Genomic DNA, 19682 nt, shown 5'->3' with positions numbered 1-19682 from the left:
AAAAAAAAAAAAAAAAATCTTGGAGGGAAGAGTTTTCAATTTTTGACAGCAGAAAGGATGAGCTTTCATGTGAAAATGCAACTTCTGGTCCAATTTTTCCTGTACTGATCCCAAACTGTTCACTTGCAAATTTTACAAATGTAAAATTTTCACATCGCCTTACCAATTCCATCACAGGTGAGTTTCCTTTTTAATGGGGTGATGATCGATTGCAGTGTCACTCCTTAATAGACATGGCATGCTTGGTGTTATTGGTCATTAAAACAGCCCAGGTCTGGTTACCCAGAGAAAGGGCAATGCCCTGATACTCAATAACTTCACAGGCAGCTCACTCTGAGAATGATAAAGGAGTCATGTCCCTACACATGATTATTGTATACCATATCCAATGGTCAATTAATGTGATACTTGAATGCACATTCTTTCTTTGACTTGTCATAAGAAAATGTTTATTATAATTGTATTGATCCAAGAAAGCAGTTGCCTGGACTTACTTCAATCTCCAGAAGCCTCCAGCTTCTCTTATAGTTTGTTTCTTCCACAATTTGCAGCTTCGCTTCTGGTGGCCTTCTCTGAATGATTAGTCCACCAAAAATCATAGCACCCAGACACGCTAGTGTGATTAGGTTTCCTGTTTCTTTCTTCTTCTTTTTTTCCCTCTTTTTTTTTTTCAATTTTACAGTGTTGATCATTGTTGGGTGCCGCAAAGGACATTCATTATCTGACCTTTTGAGGGTTGTATGGGGACCCAATGAGTTTATGCAGCTTGGGCATAGGGGGCCTTTGTACCAGCCAATCAAGAAGTGGGGCATCATGGCTCTGTTAGTGAGGGCCCTCAAGGGGTAGCCAAGGTCTCAAATGTTAGGAAGAGTCTTATCCCTCAAGCTCAACTGATAAAAACTAAGCAACTACTCTCACATCTGCTTCAAAACAAATAGAGGAGGCACTGAACCCATAACTTAAAGCATGCAAGTAATCAAACTTCAAACCCCATTTCCCAGAAGTTTAAGCTTGTGACCTGTGAGAAGTTAGCTAATAATATCCATTAGCCTTGCTACCACATATAGTCCTGCAGGGGAAAATTTGACTAGCTCAATGGTATGTACAGAGGCGACACTTTTCATGAAAGAGGCATTGGCATACTATTTTTCTTAAATTCTATAGGACAATCCTTGGACACAAATGGGTAAACAGCCTTCCTTGTAACTTGCTTTTACACCACATTTTACCTGGACCCTTTCCACATAAAAACTTGGTTTCTTCCTTGTTTTTCTTTCTTGTGGCTAAGACAATGGAAAATAGTACCAATTCCCATAAGAATCCAAACCCAAACCTACCAACCAGGCCCCATCCTAATCCCAATTGAACTAATGTCTTGGGTGAAAGGAACTTGTTGAATTCCAGGTATAGACAAGTTCTGGGTTAGGGTCACTTCATGGGCATCTCCTCCTCTCCGCCATTTGCCATTAAGCACCGCTGGTAACAAACCTTCTCTTATGGTCTTGGAGGTGATGGCACGGTGCCATACTTTATGTAACAGTGGGCATTTTTCCCATTAGTAGCATGACTCTTTGTGGGTATTTTGATTATGTATTTTATGTGATGTGGACAACAGATGACCATGAAAATGATACTCTCACTGCTTTTTACGCCAAATTGCTTTTTGGGCATGTGCTGAAAACCCGCATTGAGAGAGTTGTGGGAAGGTGTTAGTCATCTCAATAGCCATCACTAACACAAAATATACCAGTCAATGTTTGTAGTGAAAACAAGCAGAGCCACACATTGGTGATGCCACGTTAAGCATGGCTAGAAGACCCTTTCTAGTGACACGATGTGCTTAACTAAATCTTATACTTTTGCTAGCCAAGTTAGGCACTAGTTTTTAACAAAAGCAAATGCAAAGATTTTATCTTCTACGTCTCTGAAATTGTCAATCCTTTGCTTACCGGCAATCTCCCTCCTTAGAATGAGATTGGAAACCAACTCCTCTCGTTTCATGTCCATGATTTCTTATTTTCATACGTTAATGTGTTTGGATTGTTTCTTAAAACAGGAATAGGAACAAAAAAAAAAAAAATTCATTAGTAGGAGAACTAAATCCTAATCCTTTGAGATTTTGATTCCGATTCTATACATGGTATCATGATTCACTTTCTTACTTCCGTTCCTTTTCTCATAAATCAAACACCATATTCTTATTCTCCTATACCAAGGTTTGGCATAGGAGAATCCGAATAGAGATAAAAGATGTGTTTTGATAAATGAGAATAGGAATAAAAAAAAAAAATTAAGAATAAAAGCACTTACCATGCAGAAGAGAAAAATCAAAATCTTAATATGAACAAGATTTGTTTTTCAAAATAATGAACTTTTTACTTCTATTTTTACTTTAAAAGATAATCTAAATATATTAATAATTCTTATTTTCTATTCCGATATCATTTACACCATCTTAAGAATCCCGACTACATTTTTCTTGCAAGCTCTTTGCTCTCACTTTACATAAATAAAAAGCACATTAAGTGTATTTATGAAGTTTGATGAAGTTGACATTTAAAAAAACCCGATTCTTCATTTATTATTATATCAAATTGTCGGTTTCAAAATATATATATACAAGCTAAAACAAATTCATGAACACACTTTGTTTGTTATGTGTAATTATTTAGACTATGTAAGGTGCAACATATCATGAGGCTTAATCCAAAGGTTCATCACAATCAATTTTAGGACTATCTTAATCATTTAATTCCTAGTCCCATCATAAAACAATACAAATTAATTAGGTACATGTCTAAAGAAAATTTTGCAAACAAGATATTTCATAACTTTGCCCCTCACATTGTGCTTATTTACATAAAATTTGGCATTGGACCCACATTGGTTTGAATATGAAATTAAACCTTTTGATTTCATAAAATAAAAAGGAAGTTTTCATAAATTTGCCACTCATGTTGTGTTTATTTACATATTTGGCATTGGCCATAAATGATTTGAATATGAAATTTAGCTATTTTGAACGACAATTTTTTATTTTTCATAACAAAAACTATAAAAATATGTTTGATAATTAAAAAATATTTTATGTTTCAATAAAGTATTTTCAGATAACATATTTTAATTACTTTTTATTTTTTTTACTTGATTTTTAAAAACTAATTATAAAAATATATACAATGATTAAAAATAAAATATTAGACATAAAAATTATTTTTAAAATATATTTAAAAATATTAACAACATGTTAAAAATATTTTAGATTTTTAAACAGATTTTTTTTTACAATACATCAAAAAACAATTTTTCAAAATTTGTTCTTAAAAATTGTTATTGAGAATTATTTTTAAAAACTGTTTTTGAAAATTATTTTTAAAAACAGTTGCCAAATAGACCCTAAATTTATTAGTTTTTTTATAAAATTTTAGAGATTTTTGTTTCTTTTATTTTTCAAAAAAATTAGAATTTTGCAATCAAACCTATGGCTATATCAAATTAGATTATCTATCATTCAATTTAGGAAGTGATTCTGCCTGGGCATTTTTAAAATCTCGGTAAAAATACCTTAACAATCCTAGCACACGCCTGCGAGTATGAAACAGAGGATGATACTCGCCACATCCAGTATGATTTTGGTCTTGATATTTTCGTAATTAGGTCAAATACATTGGGCAATTAAAAAGTAGAAAAAAAAACAAATCACGCGTGTACATACATATATCTACGGCCGCGACTGGAGCTCTAGGAAAGCCTAACTCTCATCAGACTAGAGAACGCAGCGGGTGCAGTGCGCACTACTCCGAAATCCCAACAAATCTATTACATTTTGAATTTAGTTCCCAAAATTGTCTTTTTGTATGAGTTGTTCGTTTATTTATTTATTTATTTTTCAAATTAAGACTTCTTATGAGCTGTTTTAAAAAATTAATTTTATTTATTTATTTTAATAAAAATTAATAAATAAAAAATATGAAATAATTATAAAATTTATAATATTTAAAAATTATTTGAATTTTCTTTTAATAAATTGGATATTAAACATGTTTTTAACGTTATTATTATCTTTCATATGCCTAAAGTATTTTAATAATGATATTTTTTGAAAATTATAATTTGAATGTTAGCTTTTATTTAAAGCTGAAAATTCAAAAAAAAAAACAAAGAAAAATTTTCATTCACCCTTCTAATTTTGTTAAACAAATAAAAGATTATTCAAATTTTAAATACATATTTATTAAATTTAGCTTTATCTTATTTTTACAATTTATATGTATTCTTTTTTTTTCGGTCTTTTTTATTTACTTTTAATTATTTTTTAATGAAATTTTTTTTTCAAATAATTTATTTTAAGTAAATGTGATATTTATTTTTTTTTAATTTATTTAATAATAATTTTAGAAAATATTTTTAAGAAAATTAAAAACATTTTTAGAATCAAATTGACATAAAAAAAATGATTCGGATAAGAATTTCTTTTATTATTCTATATTAACCAACATAAAGGAATTAAAATTATTTTTCTTCGGATGTGGTTAACCCAGTCTATGATGACCCTGTCCTGATCGGAGGCATCACAACCCCTATAACCAAACACCCGGTCTGTATCTCCTTATTGCGGGTTCTTCACTCTCTCTACTTTCTCTCTCTAATGTCTGTCTCACTCTCTTTCATTATCATCAATTTTCTCTGGACTCACCCCCAATTCTCTTCTTAAATACAACGACACACCCAGTTATTCACTTCGAAATTCCTAGAATCAAACTCAGTCTTTCACCCAGTTCTCAGACTCGGGTTTGGAATTGGAAGCCCCTTTTATGAATTCTGGGTTGTTCAAATGGATCCTCCACTCATCAATGAGTCTTCCTTCTCTGCGGCCAATCCCTCCGCCTACTCACTAGCTGAGATTTGGCCTTTTCCCGTCAACTCTGCCTCTGCAATTGGGGAACCCACTGCCGGGTTGGGTCTCAGGATCGCTAATTTTGGCCAAATTATGGGTCAATTTGCAGATAGCTCTGCAAATCGTGACGTGTCTGTTGATGAATCGACTGTGACGGAGCAGAGTGGGAGTCGTGGCGGTGGAAGGAAGAGGAGGGATGTGAGTTCGGAGGATGAGTCTTCCAAGATTGTTTCTACTAGTAGTGGCAGTGGCATGGTTGGTATTCACTTCTCTATTTCAATTCTAACGGGAGTCTCCTTTTTCATTTTTCTATGTAGGGAGGGAAAATGAAAAAAACTTTTAACTTGTATTTAATTTTTTATTTTCTGGGTTGTAAATAACAAGGATCTTAAGACTGGAAATTTCGATTCCTTATCTTTTCCTACATTTTCTCAGCAACCAAAATTGACATTTTGGTAATTAGTACGTGGGAAATTTTGACGAACCATAACCATTGATCTGAGAATAATTTCTTGCAATTCAATTTTGTATTGTGATTTGCCTTTGACAATGGGAGTTTTGATGGTCAATTAATGGTGCGGAATTTAAGATTTTCTAGAACTGAGATGTATGATACTGAATGGTTTGTTTTTTAATTTGGTAGTAATGATTTTCCCCCTTTTCATGTCAAAACAGAATGCATCGAATGGTAAACGTATGAAAATATCAAGAACTCCTGATGAAAATGGTGGTTCAAAAGCAGAATTAGAAGCTAGTTCAGTGGCTGGTGAAAAGCCCGCTGAAGAATCTAAACCTGCTGAGCAGTCTAAGCAAGACTATATCCATGTGAGAGCAAGAAGGGGTCAAGCTACTGATAGCCATAGTCTAGCAGAGCGAGTAATGCAGTTCTATACGCTCTTGATCTTCTGCTTTTTGGTTGTTCCTCAAATGCCTAAATTAAAGCGAATAGGACTTTCATGGAACTCTAGATCCAGGTGCCGATGCATAGGAGTATCGGTTTATATTAATGTTAACATCATATTCCAATTGTATTTGATATGTGTGATGAAGTATAACATAGATTATCAATGGGATCTGGGAAGATGTTGCTTACATAAATAGTTTATACTTGGCAGGCTAGGAGAGAAAAGATCAGTGAGAGGATGAAGATTCTTCAAGATTTGGTTCCTGGATGTAATAAGGTGTTTGTTATTACTTGATTTGTTTTGCTAGTCCTATATCTTAAGAATATTGGCATAGTAAGAGATTTTTTATCAAGGTGGAGACTTGGTTCTGTTCTATTTCCCCCTTTTATAATTTCATGGTTAGGGTTCTTTTAAATATGTTTTAGTAAACACTCCAAGGTTTTAATGAGAGTTGTAATTTCAATTTCTTTTGAACTAAATACTCTTCTTATCGACTATATGTCGGGGCATTTTTCATTTGATTAGGTTATTGGAAAAGCACTTGTCCTTGATGAGATAATCAACTACATCCAGTCACTACAGCGTCAAGTTGAGGTATCTATCGTCATTTCCTGTGAATACTTAGGCTTGTTTTATGTTGTTGTCCTTCAACTCTTCTGGACCTGAATTTTTGCTTTATAAATTGGTTGCTGTAGTTCCTGTCAATGAAGCTTGAAGCAGTTAATTCAAGGATGAACCATACTGTTGAAGGATTTCCTTTGAAAGATGTAAGTGCTAATATATTGAATGATTACTTATCATATCATTAAATAAAAAGCTACTGATACAAATGGCATGGGACTATTTTCTTGTATTTAACTTTGGGAAATGCTTATAGGCCTTAACTTATTATTGTGAAAACCGTTGCTTCTCATTGAGAAAATAAAAGATTGCACATTGTCTATGAACCCCACAAGATGGGTACGTTGTTTATGAATCCCACACAATGGGTTATAATGGTCATCAACCTGAAAATTCAGTTGGTTGATTTCCTTCCTCCTGCCCCCCTCCTCTCCCCTCTTTCTGGAAATGGGTTATTTCTAATAGAGAAGACCAAGAGGAAATTTTAATTGCTTGATTTGTTAAATATTTTATAAATGCCAACCCGATTCCTATATATTAATTGTTTGCCTATAATACATAAAAAAATAAAAAAATAAAAGAAGGAAAAAGAAAGAAAAAAAACCAACCTAATTCCATTGCAAGATTTGAAAGAAAAAGGCAAACTGCTTTCTACATGTAACATTTTGCAAGATTTAAAGGTTCGGAAAATGAAGTAGATCATTGTTGATTTTCAAATTTCAGAACTTTTGCTGAACTATTTTTGTTGAGCCTCTTATTGAAACAAAAGATTGACATCTTATTTTTGTGATTATGGTTTAAATGCTATTTTGCGTTATGCTCAACTTAATAGTTGTATGGAATCATAACTATGAATCCCTTATTCATGTTTTATAATATCATTTTAACTTCCCACAAGCAATTTATGATCTAAGGTTGTCTTATTGCAGATAATTAATGTAACGTTTGTTTAGAGATTATCAATATTTCATCATTGACAGGATTTGAAGCATTTCCTCCAATTTTCCCCCAAATGCAAAGTGAAATTCTTAATCATAACTTCCTATGATATTCAGTTCCATGTTCACCATTCGAAATGATGGTTTTTCCACAAATGTGGTATTTGGATCCTTTTTTGGAAAATGATGGACCACAGCTTTGCCATATTTGTTGTATTGTCTCTTTTTGTAGATTTTTGTCATCAGCAAAGCCATGTCCATGTCCTTTCATCTTTTTTATTCTAGTTCACTGACTACAATCTTGTCTCCACCATAGCATGTGATTATGAATGTTTGTGGTCCAGCCACTTGAATCTTTTTCTTGATAAGTAAATTGGTAGATTTTATAAATATAAAAAAACGATGCTATACACTAAGGTACACAAGATGGCATATACAATCGGGTACCAAAAAGCGCTGCCATAAAAGGTAGCCACTTGAATCATGTTTTGCCATTTCTCTCTATGTGGCATCGTATTCTGTTTTAAATAATAGTTCATTCAGATCCTTCTTGCTTCCTCTTAACACTTCATTTTCAGCCTTCCAATTATTTTTCAAGAACTTTGAACCTGAACAGTCAACTACTTACCCATGCAGCATGGCCATGCCATATGATCACATCACCTGTTGGTGCAATCAGTTATTCTCAAGAAAACATTGTTCTATTCTAACCTTGTCATGTGTCTTCCCTGAACATCCTGCTTCCAGTTGCCCTCACTCTGCAGCCATGTTAAACATATTGGTTTTTTCAAGTTCAGTATTACCATTTTGATTGTATATTCTTCCTAAATGAAACTTAAAATAATGGATTTGGGTAGAGAACATCCTGCTTCCAGTTGCCTTCACTCTTGAATGTGTTGGGGTAAGTTTAGGAAAAGAGCTTATGGTTTAAAAAGGAGCTTAATGCCAAGATACTGTTGTTTCTTGTAGAAGTTCTCTTTTAACTTATATAGGAAGTTATTTCATGTTCATTGAACTCCAATCATACTATGGTTGCCTCTTTAAAATTATGGCTTCTGTTTCTTATTAAAGCAAAAAGTAAGCTTTCCCAAAGGAGGCATGAACCAAGAGAGAAATATATAGGAAGACAATATTTTGATAGAGGGTTTATATTTGCCATAAACATTGTTGGTATAAAGGTTTTAATAGAGGGTGTATACTGCATTATTCTTCAAAGTTCTAACTAGTCAATATGGTGCATCAGCTTGGGGTACAGACATTTGATGCTGCTGCAATGATATATGGATCACAAGCAACCAGGGAATATGCTCAAGGATCGCAACCTGAATGGCTACATATGCAGGTTGGTGGCAGTATTGAAAGAGCATCCTAGTGTTATAGAGAACTGTCATCAATGGGCAATAGGGGAACCGAGCAGCAAAATTAATTCTTCAACATGTTTCCTGAAGTCTAGGACCACTTTGTTGTTGGCTTCTACATGTTATCCAGAGCCATGCTTCCTAAATATGTGTCAGTCCTTGCATTTGTAATCAGAAACCTAAATCTTCCATCGAAAAATGCATTCCATCTCAGTATGTGTCATCTAACTCAAATTTACTGTACTTAATATTGTACCAGTCACCAAATGGTGAATGTAGTATCTAAACATTAATATATGTAACCAAGGATGTGCCTTAAAAGAATTTCTGGTTCCCTTTCAGATGTTAAGTTTCGTTTCCAGTTGGTAATAAGAAAATTGAAATGTCATTATTCCTAGAATCATAGCATCATAGAAACGACACACGCGACGGGCACAAAAATCCTAAAATTGATACTGCACCTACATAATACTAAATTCTGAAGCCACTGAAAACATAGTGAATTTGTACCTTTTGCCCACTTATAGTTTACTTTTGTGTAGACCCTGAAATCTGGTCCTCTGGATCTTACTAGGGTACAAAGGCCTGTGCCATGTCAATAATTCTGGTATGATCCCTAGGCATTTTTACTTTAAAATTCCATACACTTGGTAGAACTTTCTTGATTATAGTACCAACAATCCCTGTAGTGATTATTATTGATAGCCAATGGAGGCCAACATAAAAATGATTACAATACATGGAGCTGTGTGTGTAGGAGAAGAGCCAACGGAGGCCAACATAAAAATGATTACAATAGATGGAGCTGTGTCTGTAACCTATCAAAAAAAAAAAAAAAGATGGAGCTGTGTCTGTAGGAGAAGAGGGGATAGAGAGAGGGAGAGAGGGACAGACTGCTTAAGAACCAAACTTGGATTTAATGCCATTGACAACATTAGCATCTACCTGGAAGGCCTTGGTCAACACATCATTAGGAATGGAAGGTGTTGATCCGAATAGATTCACAGAGGCAACCACAGATCCAGGATTTTGACTGTTGAAAGCTGTAAAAAGAAGGGCTTTCTCCTCTCCAATGTTCTGCTGAAAGTGCACAAGCCCTATTGGAATCACAAACATCTGCCCAACAGTCAAATTTTTCGAGTAAAACACATTCCCAGTTGTCATAAATCCTACCAGGACCCTCCCCTGAATGACCACCCCAGACTCGCTTGAGCGAGGATGCCAGTGGGGTGCGTTCATTCCACCTGGAGCAATGTCCACCCGGTTCATTGAGATCCCGAGAGTGTTGACCCCTGGAAACGAGAGAACATTCCCTCTAGTCACACTAGATCCAAAGATATTGGCCGTGCTCCCCTCTTTGCTTAGCCCATCAAAGAAGAAATCATCTGAAGTCACTGCAGATGCAGGTTTGCATGGAAAGCCATTAACAATTACTGTGGCATTCAAATCTGCAATACAAAAGTCCTGCAGTGGATCAGAGTCTGCAGACCTGCTAACCAAGGGGAGAACCACATAAACCAGTAAGCTGAATATTAGAGACAAGGGTGAGGTTGAAGAAGTCATCCTGGAAACCATAAGCCCTCTGAATTCAAGACTCTTGTTATCTTTTTTTTTTTTGATAGATAAAACACAGAAAGACTCTTGTTATCTTTGACAGACTCTGTTGGGATTCCTCAATTTGGTGGAAGCTCTTCTTTATACACTTCTTCTGCAGTGTAGCCCAAGGATAAAATCAACTCCTGCAAGTAAATTATGGAGGTTAGTTGGTCTTTTGACAAAGATAGCTAGATATTTTTTTAAAAAGTTTATTTTATTAAGACCGCTACATAGGAAACCAGCGACGACTGAGTCGACGACTAAGTCGACGACAACAATATTTCAAAAGCAGACAACTAGTCATTTTTCCTCATTGATGTGAGTGAAGAAAGCCATACCCGACAATAAAGCCGTGATCAGTTGAGCCTAACGGGATCCTGGCAATTTTGGTAGTAGTTGCAAACTGACTTCTGGAACATTATGAACTTTGATTTGGTCTTTGAGACGGTGGGCAGAGTGGTTAAACAAATGGCCAAAAGTAAATGCAAGACGCCAGTATCCTCCATTTATCCATTCCCAAATGATTCAGTAATCAAATGGGGAAATCTCTTGGAAAGAGTAAATGTTCTTAGAACAAGACTTCTGGGATAAGGCTGGGGTGGCCTACCATTTGACGGGGTCTCGCCTACTTTCATATCTAATCTAAGTTGGGGTTTTCCCACCTATGCGACTAATGGGTCAGTTTACGTGTAGTGTCTCAGATTGTGCCAAGGGCAGCTGCTGGGTATTCCTACATCAGATTTTGGAAAAGTCAGCCAGGCCATGTCAAGTAAAGGCCATAACCAGCATCATAGCTAACATCATCAACGGAGTAATAATGTTAGTTTTGTAATAATGTTCTATCTTTCATCATCTTCTGGACAGTGATTTTTGCTGGTCTGAAAGTTTCAACTATGCTTTGAATATATCTTCAAGAAGTGAAGCATCCACCTGAAGGTTCCTATGGTGCTTCTTTCTTCACCTCTTTACGCAAACCATTACAGGAGTATCTTGCATGTTACTACTTTTCTATACTGTAGTTCTTCTCAAGCGATTTAAAGGTCCAGCCCTAGTTTGGCAGGTCAAGTCCTTCAGAATGCCTTGGATTATAAGAGTTATATCAATGAATTTATGGCATGGGTTGAAATGTCTCCTTTGTGTTCACATGGAGTATGACTAGGTCAATCTAAGAATTAGGAACCCTACACTTGGGTGTTCTGAAAAGCCAATTGACTTGAAAGAATATCGAAATTTTCCACATCATATGGGATCTCAACATTATGGCTGATCTCTGCATTTTGCTATTCAAAAAGGGAGAAGGGGACATTTGTTTGATTTGTTATCTCAACATCATATGGGATCTCAACATTATGGCTGATCTCTGTATTTTTCTATTCAAAAAGGGAGAAGGGGGGACATTTGTTTGATTTGTTATCTAAACTAGAAGTTGCTGCTTCACCTATTAATTTTAACGATATTCAAGTTTGTCAACCCTGCTGGATAGAATGCAATTTGAAAAAGGCATAATTTCAAGTCTAGTTCTTTCTTTATTACACAAAGCAGGGGAATATCAACCATGACACCTTAACAATCAGAATGGACCAAAACAACTGAATTTTTGGGAACCCTCTTGTAATAAAAATGGCCTTTTTTCTTTTTGCTTTGGTGAAGTTTCATTTGGAAGGTCGTTCTACAAGTCTGTTGGTTAAATGAAAGGAATGAAATCAGCACACTTGGTAGAACAGTTGAGAAGGATGTTTGCTCAATGACACCTCTCCTGTGCAGCTGTGGTGATGGGGATCACACCTGCTGGGGATACAAGAGCATCCACAGGAACATCATTTGGAGTGACTGGTATAACTCCCTCATCCATTATCTGCACAGAATACGACAATGCAACTGCAAAACAAAAGGCTCTACACATAAGACCAGAGAAAACATAAACTTTCTATATTGAGCCTTCAGCATGTATTTCACAATAGCAAGAAGCAACTAGATTTATTTAAATACCAAGGAGGGGTTGCTTCCAATTCCGCTCCTTCACAAGCTCTAGGTAGTTCTTCAGGAAGGCATCATAGTAACTTGAGTTTTTCACCAGATATGTCAACAGGTACAACACCATAAACAAATAAAGGTATCTCGTCAGAAAAACATAAACAAATAAAGGTGCAAAGTTAAAGACATGACATGTCAAACTTAAAATGTTTATCATTTTTTTCACATTACACATACAAGTTTGTACATGATCACTACTCTTAACAGTTGGGAGATTCATATGAAAAGGTTGTTTTATATCCATGTTAATATCTAAATTCCAAAAGCAGCATAACTGTTCGTTGGTGAAGACATTTTGACGTTGAGATAGGTTTAGGGAAAATTTCTTACTGAAAACCCAGAAATGGAGCAAACTCGTTTACTTCTTATCCTACTTGAGAAACCAATCCAAATTTTAGCTAGGCCAAGATGCATTAACCTACCCTCCACCACGACCCAAGCGTCTTCCAGATTTGTCAAAAGCAAGTCCTGAAGATACAAATAAGGAAACAAATGGATTGACTTCATCTTGGTTTCCCATCTTGGAAGCATCCTGCAGATAATCATGAAACTAGGAAGGAAAACATACCAGGTAATAGGAGCAAGTCAACTGGGTCAGTTGCCTGCATAACTGCACAAAGATGAATTTGAGATTCATGAAAATATTGAATTGTAGCATCCTCAAAATTCATATATGTGCAGATATGAAACATAAAGCCAATCCTAACCAAAAAAATGTGGACAAAATGAGAATAAGCAATTATTTTACCTAAATCTTCAGTGCAAAAAGCTAGAGTTGGTTTAGATGAAGGAAGCATTGGAAGTTTGTCTCATAAGGTTTCAGCTACTGAAGGGAGCCAAGGGAAAGACAGAGACAAACAAATTTTTAAGGTTAATGTAGCTTATCAAGAATTTTCCTGGCAAATTATCTAATTGAAAATGCCAAATGTATTTCTCCTTCAGCCACATGTGTTTCCTTTCTTTAATGAATAGAGAACAACTTCTATTAACATTTTGATGCCAAAAATTTCAACTCTTCAGCATGCTATATTATTCAACTTAAGTATGTAATTTTCCTTTAAAAAATAAAATAAAATGAGAGAGAGAGAGAGAGAGAGAGAGAGAGAGAGATTTATGTAGTTTAAACCTATTTTTTTCATTTCCCTTCTATTTTTTACCTTTCTACTTTCCTTCACTTTTTCTTTCCTTTTATTTTTACCTCTATTTTCTTTCCTTTGTACTTTTCCCTGAAACTTTCCAAGATCCAGAGGGGGCCTAAGTGTGAGATTGTCAAATGATATCCACCTTCTGCATTACATGTTAAGAAATAAACTTTATATCCTTGACAAAATACTCCTTTTAAATTTTTAACAGGATTCAATTAAACTGGATCTCATGTCAAAGCTTGAAATGGAGGTTCTGAAAAGCATAACACCTCTGGTTATAAACTCAGAACCAGTTAGAGAAAAGTAGAAATCTCCAAAGAAGAAATATAAGCAGAGGGAAACTGCTAAATAAATATAAACAACTCTTAACAGTGCAGCTCACCTCAAAACCCGCAAAAGCAAATTTATCAAGTGCAAGTCATGCCATGTTAACAATAAAAAGCTTCTGAGCTGCTATTAGATGAGTCTTACTTAATATCCAGGTGTAAAAAACACTTTATTTGAGCAAATTGATGTGAATTGCATGATTAAAATTCTATGATCCAATTGAAGTTCTGTAGGGGGGTGGGTACTAAGACCCATCAGATAGAGTCCTGATTTTTTTTTTTCCTCTTTTGTTGCTAGTTTGGCATGACTTCAATGCAAAACTCAAGGGAAAATCAAGGTCATGAGGCCAGCAAGCCACAAACACACACACACACAGGGAGAGAGAGATTAAAAATAGAATATAAGAAAATATTTACCATCTTCACGTTCATTGCCATCACCATCTACTGGAGCTGGTTCTAAAATGTTCATTGAATTTGAAATTAGATCATCCATATGTGTAATATTCAGCATCCGCATGTAACTATTTTTGTCCTCCACACGTGGGACATAAAGCTTTTTCCCCATCTGTGTATGACCATCTTGAGTAAACAATGAATTGTATAACCATCCAGAAGTGTAACAAGTACATGGTCAGCAAGTAATTTGGTGGTGAAACATATTACACAAAATGCATAATAGAGTTCCAAATATTCCTACTAAAGGGACATATTTACAAAAATTAAATAGAGGAAAAAATGATGCCCAACTGGAGCAATTTAACAATGGATCTGATTTGTAGTCTTCTTAAAGTGGTCCCCACTAGGATGATGTGAACCATCCTTCCTACATACATCGTGCTTACAACCACCGTCTTTCCATAAATAAATCTAACTATGGAGCATCAAACCCAGAATCATTTTCTCTAAGAAATTTCCTTCAATACCCATGGGGTGGTTAAAGCCACCATCCATATGTTTAAATTTACAACCACTTCTAGTAGGCCTCCATGAGGATCAGTCCATTCCTCACACAAATAGAATTTGCAATTATCTAGTTTCAGATTCATAGATCATGTCAAAAATAAGAGCTGAACTGGGAAACTGAACATACCTTTGGCTGGATTCTGTAGAATTTCTGACAGAACTTTTGATGTATCAACTTCTCGCAAAGAACTGCAACTTATATAAGCGCATAATCTCTGACTAGATCTAAACCATGGAGCTTCCAGGATGATATTCTGAACTGCATTATCTGAAGAGACACAATTTTAAAAATGGTACTGTCCAGGTATGAAATTATGAAAGCAAGGGCATAGGATCAGCAAGGTTTAGACATGGTTATGAAGAAGCTTGATATATAAAGTCCTAAGGCTGTTATTTCTGAGTATAGGATACATATGAATGGATGGATATCTCTAGCAGTTGACAGATAAAAGAAATTTACAGGTAGGTACACAAATGCTAAAGAGTGAAACAAGCTTTAATGGAAACAATGAGAATATCACCTCAACAATTACAACCAACTATGATTACCTATCAGAAATATCAGCTATGGAACCCAGTTCCTTTGATTCTTTTAAGGATGAGTCACATGTAGACAATCAAAATTCTAATCCAATCTATCACTATTTACTGAAAAGCACTACATATATTTCCAACAACATGATTATTTCCTTCTTTCTAAACCCTCAATGATAATGAAGGAAAAAACCATCAAATAACAATTCCTTAAACACTGAAAAACGTTTAGACTTCCACCCTTGAGCATGTTCAAGAAAGCATACTTGATCAACAAGGGCCAACTAACACAAAGGGAGCAACACATTTTTGGCAATTGGACATAAAAGATAGCATGTATTCCATGATTTACCTCCTAGTAGATAAATGAATTATAAGAAGATATTCTATAACTTCAAAAGAAGAACCCAACATTTGAAAACATCAGGTACCACCAAATAAAAATAATTGCAAATAAGTTCTTGCTTTTAAAAGGAGAAGAAAAGCAAAGAATGCCTAAGTGCACCATTTTCTGCAAACATCACAAGCATCAACTTAACTAATATAGCCTGATTTCCAAGCATTATACAAGCTCAGCCAAAATTATAAATTCCACTACGTCCAACCTGTTTGACACCCTTCAAAATCTTAAACTCCAACTCATTTTCTCCCTGTAAGTCCCAAATCAATTGGGACCAGTACATCCCTCCTGTCTGCTGATGAAACAGAAAGGGAGGCATGACAAAGAATGCTCCTGCACACTAAAAATCATCCCGTAGTTTTTAAATTTGAGCATATTGCCCAACCCAACAATATAAGCAATTTTACAAAGTTGCAACAGTCACTGAAGTCTCTTATACAAACCCATACCTACAGCTAGCATTGTTTCTTTCCCATCCATCAATTCCAACTCTCAAACTTCAAGTTAGTCATTCTCTTTCTTTGCTCCTTCCATCCCACCTTCTACTCTCCAACCAATCAAAGTGCATATCTTCCATCAAAATCCTAATGTAATGACATATTGCCTCATCAGTCAGCAATAAAAACCCTCATCTCTAACCACAATACGTTGTGCACATTACCCAACCAACTTATTGGAATGTAATCAACTCGTGCATGGTTGTATCAACGTCTCCCATCCCATTATTCCCAATGTTCAATTTCTTCAAATTCACAAACTACCCATCACCCAAAACAAGTTTTCCGATAGGACATCATAATCATTCATTCATTCATATCAGAATCCATCATCAAATTCATCATTATTTCAAAAACACCACAATCACTTGAGACATCAAATTAGAAATTAGAAATTAGAAAGAAAAAGTAAAGGATTGGATAGAAACGAGATGGTACCCTCTTGAGATCTGGAAGAGGGGTCCATGCCCTTGAGTGCTTTGCGGACGCTGGATCGGAGGATCTTCTTCTGCTTGAAGACGGCTTCGAGGTGGGTATTACTGGATTGATGGGTATTGTTGGTCATTGTGACGATGGAGCGAGGAGCCGGTAGTGGGTTGAAGAGGGAGCAGAAGGGCGCCTGAGCAAGTACTGTTGCTATGGAGTATGGCTGGGTCATCAGCACCAACTTGGCCTTTTGCCTCAACCCAGTTCTACTCATTCTAAGTTTTCCTTTTTCTTTTTCTTTTTTAATAGGATTTATTTAATATTTTTTGTCCACCAAACCCCCACCACCATTTTGTGGATTACATTTCCCATTTTGTGATGAAATTTTAATTATTGAATTGAGATATAAATAACATCAATGTATGATATGATCAAATTAATATAAACATATTAGGGTGGTCCTTAAAACTTAATATTTATTAGTTAATTATTTAAGTTAAATTATACTAAGTTGTGATTTAAAATTTATTATTTAATTTTTATTTTTAAGTATTATGATTATTTGATAAAATTAACTTAAAATTTATTCTAAGTAATCAAATTAACATATTTAGTCTTATAAGTTATAATTACGGCAAAGGAAGTCAAGTAACAAAATATATCATTAAAATAATTATGGTCAATATAGATTAAAAAAATGAAAATATGGACTTAAGAATAAATTATTTTTACTTATTGCTTAAAGTTATTTTTGACTTTAAATCAATCATTAAATTATTTTACTAAACATACTTTAAGAGGTGTTTCATAAAACTTAATATTTATTATTTAATGACTTAAGTTGACTTTAAGTTAAATTATACTTAAACTATTGACTTAAAATTTATTACTTAATTCTTACTTTAAGTATTAAGGTTGTTATTGACTTAAAATTTATTACTTAATTTTTTACTTTAAGTATTAAGATTGTTTGATAAAATTAACTTAAAAATTATTTTAAATCATTGAATTGATATACTTATCATCATAAATTTTAAATAGGACAAATGAAGTCAGCGGTTCCAAAGTAATTATGGAGATTATAGAGGTAATTAGGACAAATGAAGGTAAAATGATAAAATAAAGATGTGGACTTAAGAAAAAATTAATTTTTTTTACTTATTATTTAAAGTTTTTTTTTACTTTAAATCATATTATTAAGTCATTTTTATCAAATATCCTTAATTTATTTAATAATTTAAATTGAGTTATTAGGTCATTTTAAGTTATTAATTTTGTTTACTAAATACCCACTTAAGATGATGTTTGTTTTTTCATTAAATAAAAAAAATCAAAATATTTAACTTTTTCTCTTCAAATAAAAATAATATGTTAATATTAACTAATAAAATTAAAGTGAACTTGTTATCAATATATTTAATTTAGTTATATTAGTTTATATGAGCAAGTTATTTTTTGTTGAATATAAAAATCAAATATTTTGATTTTTTTTTTTTACTTTAAGTTATTAAATTAATTTATCAAACACCCCACATGATATTGTTGGAATTTTTATGTGTGGACTTACATAATCAATGTGATAATGTCATAAATCAATGTTATTTTATTTTTGCATTGTGGTCCATAATGGGGTTGGACACTTGTTGTTACTTGATTTTTTATGAGCTCACCCTAATTCACTTGATTGGCCCATTAAGTCAAGTAGTCCAAATAATGTGTGTAATGCGTGATATATATATATATATATATATATATATATATATATATATATATATATATATATATATATATATATATATATATATATATATATATATATATATAAATAAGTGAAAAGAGAAAGATCTCTTGCTCCATCTCTCTGCTTCTTCTTCTTTGGGCTGGAGAGGGCACGCACAACACATTTAGACTGAATCTTGGGTGTAAGAAAGGGAAGAGTTCATTGAACCCGGATTCACATACCATCACGGACTGAGCTTCATCTTGGAGGCAGTGAAGCATGAAAATGGTTTTCCACGACATTAATCAGGGTGAACGTTTCGTTTATTCTCGTTTAATGCATGCTTTAATGTCTACATGTGATCTTATGTTGTTTAAATTTTCATCAATTGGTATCAGAGCAAGATTGCATTAAGTTAGTGGGAGCCATTTTTGGTATTGTAATATTATGCTATTGTTGGAAGGATTGTTATTATTGTATATTCCCCTGTGAATCAAGCAATCAAGCATGTATGATTGCTTTTGATTATTTGTTTTAATAAGATTCTATGGGATATTGATTTATGATTATGTATATGTTGTGATGTTTGATTATGTAGTCCACACATAAAAATTCCAACAATTTTTCCCACTTAGACTACATAATCAAACATCACAACATATACATAACCATAAATCAATGTCTCATCGAATCTCATCAAAACAAATAATCAAAAGCAATCATACATGCTTCATTGCTTGATTCACAGGGGAATATACAATAATAGCAATCATTCCAACAATAGCATAATATTACAATACCAAAAATGGCTCCCACTAACTTAATGCAACCTAGGCTCCCAACAACCCCATTTGAGATACATGTTCATGAAACACAACTATGGGTAAGCCTTTTATTAGTGGATCTGCCAACATACCTTTTGTTGACATGTGCTCAATATCAATAAGAGACTCTGTCACTTTCTCCTTAACAAAATAGAACTTTACATCAATATGCTTGGAGCGAGAAATACTTCTAGTGTTCTTAGAGAAAGCAACAGCTACGGAATTATCACAAAATAATTTTAGCGGTCTAGAAATGGAGTCAACTACTCTCAAAGCTTAAATAAAATTCTGCATCCATATAGCATGACAACAAGCCTCATAACATGCCACATACTCTGCCTCCATAGTTGAGGATGTTGTAAGTGTCTGTTTGACACTTTTCCAAGATACAACTTCTCCTGTCATCATAAAAATATAGCTCGTAGTGGATTTCTTATCATCTATGCAGCCAGCAAAATCAACATCACAAAACCCAACTACATCAAGTATGTTGGT

At 34.1% G+C, this 19682-nt stretch overlaps 3 protein-coding genes across 3 annotated transcripts; 1 reads left to right on the top strand and 2 right to left on the bottom strand.

Annotated features, from left to right (window-relative positions):
* The first annotated feature begins 4565 nt into the window (after positions 1–4565).
* LOC100256975 (transcription factor bHLH79) lies at positions 4566–9060 on the top strand. Its single transcript, XM_002267597.4, has 6 exons — positions 4566–5152; positions 5573–5773; positions 6013–6078; positions 6328–6396; positions 6498–6569; positions 8605–9060. The coding sequence occupies exons 1-6, from the start codon at positions 4835–4837 to the stop codon at positions 8731–8733; spliced, it is 855 nt and encodes a 284-aa protein (XP_002267633.1). The 5' UTR covers positions 4566–4834; the 3' UTR covers positions 8734–9060.
* Positions 9061–9376: 316 nt separating this feature from the next.
* Positions 9377–11076, bottom strand: LOC100262082 (germin-like protein subfamily T member 2). The gene is made up of 2 exons (XM_002267471.4): positions 10654–11076; positions 9377–10458 (listed from the first exon to the last, which is right to left on the bottom strand). The coding sequence occupies exon 2, from the start codon at positions 10292–10294 to the stop codon at positions 9617–9619; it is 678 nt and encodes a 225-aa protein (XP_002267507.1). The 5' UTR covers positions 10295–10458; positions 10654–11076; the 3' UTR covers positions 9377–9616.
* A 742-nt stretch (positions 11077–11818) lies between these two features.
* On the bottom strand, positions 11819–16934 carry LOC100241674 (5-formyltetrahydrofolate cyclo-ligase, mitochondrial). Its single transcript, XM_002266110.5, has 7 exons — positions 16656–16934; positions 14914–15054; positions 14238–14402; positions 12918–12959; positions 12772–12817; positions 12305–12375; positions 11819–12193 (listed from the first exon to the last, which is right to left on the bottom strand). Exons 1-7 carry the CDS (start codon positions 16915–16917, stop codon positions 12057–12059), a joined length of 864 nt encoding a protein of 287 aa, XP_002266146.4. The 5' UTR covers positions 16918–16934; the 3' UTR covers positions 11819–12056.
* Between the last annotated feature and the right edge of the window lie 2748 nt (positions 16935–19682).

This window comes from Vitis vinifera, chromosome 17, assembly GCF_030704535.1.
Source record: "Vitis vinifera cultivar Pinot Noir 40024 chromosome 17, ASM3070453v1".
NCBI lineage: Eukaryota > Viridiplantae > Streptophyta > Magnoliopsida > Vitales > Vitaceae > Vitis > Vitis vinifera.
This window is presented reverse-complemented; position numbering and strand designations above follow the sequence as displayed.